The sequence below is a fragment of the Entelurus aequoreus genome, linkage group LG28, assembly GCF_033978785.1.
Source record: "Entelurus aequoreus isolate RoL-2023_Sb linkage group LG28, RoL_Eaeq_v1.1, whole genome shotgun sequence".
Lineage (NCBI taxonomy): Eukaryota > Metazoa > Chordata > Actinopteri > Syngnathiformes > Syngnathidae > Entelurus > Entelurus aequoreus.
Window position 1 is genome coordinate 19,930,331 of NC_084758.1, and position 6,830 is coordinate 19,937,160.

Consider the following 6,830-nt stretch of genomic DNA (forward strand, 5'->3'; position numbering starts at 1 on the left):
CAGCTTTCATGAGGTTTTCTAGTACTAGCTCGGGCTCTTCATAGCTTACACAGCAAAATAATAAGTTACTCAAAACTTGGAGAAAGTATGAAGACAGAAGGACTTGTTAATATGTGTATTAAATACATCAAATAAATAGGCAAGTCTTACAGGACTTGGAATATTACTACTTCTAATGATTTGTTTTAAAACATAGAATATGATTTTTAAGATATGAACAATAAAAAATTTAATATGCATCATTGGCGTTGTTAGGCCTATTTTAGGGGGGTTCAAGCCCCCCTAAAATGTTCTTAAGCCCCCCTAAATAATTTGGTGTTCAAAAAAAAAAAAAAATATATATATATATATTTTTTTTTTACAAATACATGCCGACATATTCATTATAAAGTGGCCCGAATATGAGTTTAAATAAATAATCATATAACCTGTCATTATTCACTCAGTTTCCCCTCACTTCATAGTGTAAGGTAGAGAGCCCCTTTAGTGCGTCGGTATCCAATCCATTCCACTTGTTCATATAGAAAATGCCCACATTACTCAAAATCCAGTCCGCATTTTCTCTGCGACCTTGCTTGCGGTCCTTGGACTTGTTCATATAGAAAATGCCCACATCACTCAAAATCCAGTCCGCATTTTCTCTGCGACCTTGCTTGCGGTCCTGCAGGTGTACGAAGCACATTAGCACACAGCACTACAGAACAAGAACCTTGTGTCTGCCATTGTAAATAATTTAGTTTTTAAGTTTTGTGTTTCTTGTAGAATCTACATAAAGTAATATACATTAGCCTATTGTTAAAATAATGAAAAAAACATCATTAAATATATTTGTTTTATTGTATTGTTACATTAATAGCTGTTGTATTATTATAGGATGGCTTGTTAAGCATTTCATAGGATTTTCAGAGGGTGGAAAAACCAAGACATTTAATATAAAATGTAAAATGAATAAATACATAAAAAGAAAAAGAAAAGAAATGGTTAAAAGCCATCGTCCCGGGAAGCATTTAATTTCGTCCCATGCATTTTTTTTTACCGTCCCCGGGACGACGGGACTACGTTTATCTCAAGCCCTGGTATTTACATTTTATTGTTTGCATTATTTGTTTCAGCATTGCACTTTGAAGATGGTCCCTCAGCTCTTTGACAGCTTTGGCTCTTTTTCAGATCAGCAGACGGACTCTAAGTCTTGGTTATTTACAGTATATATAAACATTTCTCATTTCTATTCAGACTTCCATATATATATATATATATATATATATATATATATATATATATATATATATATATATATATATATATATATATATATATATATATATATATATATATATATATATATATATATATATATATATATATATATATATATATATATATATATATATATATATATATATATATATATATATATATATATATATATATATATATATATATATATATATATATATATATATATATATATATATATATATATATATATATATATATATATATATATATATATAGGGCTTGAATTTACAACCATTTTAGTCACATATGTGCCCAAAATGTAATCTGTGCAACTTCAAAATATTTGGGAACAAACAATTATTGTATTGTTAGCTAAAGTGGTGTCATTAGCCTCTATGTTGTGAATGGATAACATAGAGGCTAATGCCATGACTTTCATTGTGTTTCAGTGTATCTTGAAGGATCATGCAAGTCATTGTTTCTTGTTGATGCTGTAAACAAAATGTCACTGTGCTAACCCATGTTTGTTGTTGTACTGAACACAGATTGAAACTAAACCGACTGAAATAATAATAATAACAATGAATAATTTCTAAGTCTTTGTTAGCCGTTTGTGAAGTTGTGTGCTCGTGCGCTACGTTCGCTCGCATCCTGTGCATCTCCTGGGGGATAAGCCCCCCCTGTCCTTAAAAGCTAGTGACGCCCCTGATATGCATAAAACTTTTGAAATGATAAAAAACAAATATATTTAAGTACCATTTGTAGTGGTAAGCTCTGCTTCTTCCTACTCCTTTTCAGACATGTTGTAATGATAAACTGTCAACATGTGATATATACCACATTGTTACTATATGCAAATTAACTAATACCATTAAAATATTAATGATTTGCAGTTTTAAAAATCACCTAAATATGAAGTATAATAATCCACAAATAATTAGATTAGAAGGGATATGTGTTGCTTTTAATCTACATTTAAAACACTTCCTTGTGAATTATTTTTATATAGCACTTTTCTCTAGTGACTTAAAGTGGGGTCTACATAATACGCAGCTTTGCTCCACAGTCACTTTTATAACCTACTTTCTGCAAGATGTTCCAAGATTGCAAATGAAACCAAAAGTGTCATATTTGATCTTTTCAAAAAGTGTACTGTTTAAATATATATCTTGGAGTCATCACCGGCCTTTTTAAATTAAATCAATTAGGAATGTATGCTGACGGTTCTGATCACATGTACATTATTAAATGTATTCATGTCTAACAAAATCAACAATATTTAAACTAGTTATTTATATAGTTATGTTCTTACATACTGTTAATAGTACACAATAATCCAAAATAACTACAATTTCTCCCTCAGAACTTATACCCTGAATTTATGAACATGAACAAAAACAAAACATAAGATATTTGGGGGAAAAACTATCGATCATATAATGATACTTGGAATCGACGCCACCAAATTATGTATTACATTTTACATGTGAGAACTATTATTATATTATCCTCTCTCTACACTCTTGTTTATTTACTTTCTGCATCCACACCTTTTCAAATGTACTAAGCATCTTTTACTTGATAGTGTTTCCAGTTAGCTTAGCTATTATTAGCATGCCACTAGCTGTGTAACATGACTAGGAAAAAGTCAGCCACCCCATGAAAGAGCACAGAAAAAAAAAAGTTGGCAAGGTTTGTAAGCGTGGTGAATCAATTCAAAGATACAGGAAGATCAGTGATAATGCTACTTAAGAAATGTAGTTCATTATTTATTAACTTAAGGGAGCGGCTCCACACTGTGCTTGTCAGCTGGTGAACTAAAATAAATACGATATTAATTTTAATCCATTGTATAAAATTATCTCCAAATCCAAATTTACTTAATGTGCAAAACATAAATGACCAGTTTATGCGGTGGAATGCCTTCTCCGCATCAACAGTACATACTGCTGTGGGATAAGGGAGACTTCTAGCATAGTAAATAACATTAAACAATTTCCTTGTATTGTCTGAAGATTGTCGACCTTCCATGAAGCCAGTTTGGTCAGTATGAATTAATTTTCCTACTACATTTGATAATCGTGTGGCTAAGATTTTTGCCAAGATTCAAAATAATTCTCTATTCATTCAATACATCGATTTCAGCAGGATCTACCCCAGTCTGCTGACATGCAAGCAGAGTAGTAGATTTTTGTAAAAAGCTTTTATAATTGTAAAGGACAATGTTTTATCAACTGATTGCAATAATGTACATTTGTTTTAACTATTAAATGAACCAAAAATATGACTTATTTTATCTTTGTGAAAATATTGGACACAGTGTGTTGTCAAGCTTATGAGATGCGATGCAAGTGTAAGCCACTCTGACACTATTGTTCTGTTTTTTCTTTTTTTTATAAATGTCTAATGATAATGTCAATGAGGGATTTTTAATCACTGCTATGTTGAAATTGTAACTAAAATTGATACTGTTGTTGATAATATTCATTTTTGTTTCACTACTTTTGGTTTGTTCTGTGTCGTGTTTGTGTCTCCTCTCAATTGCTCTGTTTGTTGCAGTTCTGAGTGTTGCTGGGTCGGTTTTGGAATTGGATTGCATTGTTATGGTATTGCTGTGTATTGTTTTGTTGGATTGATTAATTAAAAAAAAAAAAAAAAAATCGATTTAAAAAAAAATGAGAATCCATTCTGAATCGCACAACGTGAGAATCGCGATTCGAATTCGAATCGATTTTTTCCCACACCCCTAATATACATTTATACATATATACACATGTATACATATATACACATGTATATATACATGTATATATATATATAAACATGTGTACATGTGTATATATGTATACATGTGTTTATATATATACATGTATATATACATCCATCCATCCATTTTCTACCGCTTGTCCCTTTTGGGGTCATATATATATATATATATATATATACATATATATATATATATATATATATATATATACATATATATATATATATATACATATATATATATATATATACACACAACTAAACATGGAAATATTTATTTGATACACTTAGAACATGGAGGACAGATCAATCTGTGAAAGTCTCTGCTTTGGTGTTGTAACAATGTTTCTAAGTCAGCAGAGACAAAATCATCTATTTTATTGCAAATGATCCCACTCCAATTGTTGTTGATAGCTTTGGCAGCCCGTTTAAGCGGCAAGTACCTCACGTGGTGAAAGTGAAAAAGCTAGTGTAAAAGTTAGCGGTGCCATTCATAAAGTGAACAAAATCATACCCGTCTAATTGTGTCTCCTTGCAGAGAGAACTACATGTTTGTCTGCTCCTGCCTCAAGTGCGTCTCCCAGTTGGACGAGCCGGACATGACGTCGGACGAGGAGGAAGAAGCGGAGGGCGATGACTTGGAAGACGAGATGACGGACGTGTGATTGAACAAGTCATGACCAAGTCAGTCAATGTATGATGTGTTGAAGTCCAGTGTTTACTTGGTCCAAGCAGACATGTGCTTTAAATGCCACCAAGGAGGAGCAGGGACACACTTTAAAGACCTTCTCTCAATAAAGTCACACAATATGGAAAACTTTTTTCTCTCAAAAACTGTCAATTCTTTTTTGAAAGTATTTTTTTGTGCTGTCAAAGTTACACAGGTGATTAATGTATGAATGCAGATTAATCACGCAGGCAATTTTAACAGTTACCTGAAGGGGTTTTTATACACCACTTTTGTATTTTAGATCAAATTGTTACAAAGTTTTGAGTGCATAAACAAGCATTGAAGTAAAACATTTACAAAATGTGTTGAAATGTTTTTACATTGTAATCAATGGAAGCAAGTGATTGACAGCGACTATACAACGTTTAAGAGTGAAATTCATCTGATTTTAAAACGTGTTGGCTGTAATATTACATTTTCCTGGCATTTTATTCTTTTAAAATGTAAACTTCTCTCATAACACTACTTTTATAAAATAAGTATGCCTTTATGATCGTACAGTTTTTTTTTTTTTAAAGCTAGGTTTCTTTCCTAGAACTTTTTTCTCTCAAAAAATGTAATAAAAATTATGTTTTTATATCTGTATTTATTCTTGTAACATTACTTTATTCTCATTAAAAAAACATTACATGTGACATTTTTTTTAATACAATATATGTTTAAAAAAATACTCGATTCACTTGCTAAAAAAGTATGTTTTTGTATTTCTTTTTTTTACCTTAACATTTCCATTGTGTCTCTCTAAAGGAAAAAAGTGGTGTGATTGTGACAATTGTCTTACTTCATATTTTCTTTGTCTTTTTAGTGTGTCCTTGATAGTCCTTTGCATCGCAGAGCCTCCTTATGTAACCATGGAAACGGTGTGTGTCATTGTTCATTACTGTATATTTCCACACACTGAGCTGAAAGCATACACTTCAATTTAAAGTAGCAGTAGAGTGGAAAAACAAATTGCCTCTATATTGAAGCTATTGTCATACATTATGATTTATGACTTCCAAAGTTTGCAAATAAATAGATATGATCAGAATAGTATTTTTCTCACGGAGATTCCCAAGTTATTTTGAGAGATAACGTGACGTAGAGGAGGAACCACGAAACTCAAACATTGATTAGTTTGGGAAAAATTGTATTATATTTTTGAGCCCGAGCACAAAGAGGATGAGCGCTAAGCTTTCAAAGTTGAGTGCTAAACTGATGAAGCTTTATTGTGACATATAGCATGAGCAGCATTGCTAGGTGCTAAACATACAAGCTAACCACTTTAAACCATAACAAAACAAACATTTACTGTAATATTTCCACTCCCTCTGACTGGACACCAACATATATCTGTTTAGATGAAGAATCAATCGCAAGCCTCACAAAAGGTTTGGAAAAAAAGCGACTGTAGTTGGGAGGAGACAGTTTTTTCAAGGATTTTTGAGACGAATGGCAGATTTGAAATTGGAAGGCTATGTACAGAATATTCCTAATCAATTACGTATTTTGCACACTTTATTATTATTTTTTTTGGACAAGTATAACCAGCGTACCTAATATGGAATGTTGTTTTTGAATATTTGCATAATCCACGAAAGGTTGATTGGAAAAATGTAACGTAAAATAAATAATACATACATCCATGTCTGGCAAGTGTCGTATTTTTTTTTTATTTGCTTGATTTGTTTTTTAACTTATTTTATTTTTTAAAGGGGAACCCATGCACATATAAATAAGAATGCAATATTTTAGTTGAATACCATAATACGAACGATAAACCTTCATATTTTGTCAAAATTAATTAGTTTTTATTATATACACTATATTGCCAAAAGTATTTGGCCACCTGCCTTGACTCACATATGAACTTGAAGTGCCATCCCATTCCTATCCCATAGGGTTCAATATGATGTGGGTCCACCTTTTGCAGCTATTACAGCTTCAACTCTTCTGGGAAGGCTGTCCACAAGGTTGCGGAGTGTGTTTATAGGAATTTTCCACCATTCTTCCAAAAGCGCATTGGTGAGGTCACACACTGATGTTGGTCGAGAAGGCCTGGCTCTCAGTCTCTGTTCTGATTCATTCCAAAGGTGTTCTATCGGGTTCAGGTCAG

At 31.9% G+C, this 6,830-nt stretch overlaps 1 protein-coding gene across 2 annotated transcripts in view; it reads left to right on the top strand.

Annotated features, from left to right (window-relative positions):
• LOC133645208 (histone-lysine N-trimethyltransferase SMYD5-like) overlaps nt 1–6,544 on the top strand; it is a 21,513-nt gene extending 14,969 nt beyond the window's left edge. Inside the window, exon 13 of one of the 2 annotated variants that reach the window (XR_009824926.1) lies at nt 4,544–4,562. Coding sequence is in view for 1 of the 2 variants with exons in the window: in XM_062040084.1 (XP_061896068.1) it covers nt 4,544–4,670 (127 nt within the window). In the remaining variant the exon portion in view is untranslated. Of the gene's footprint in view, nt 1–4,543 lie in introns of both variants that reach the window. The other variant, XM_062040084.1, reaches the window with a different exon arrangement.
• The last annotated feature ends 286 nt before the right edge of the window (nt 6,545–6,830 follow it).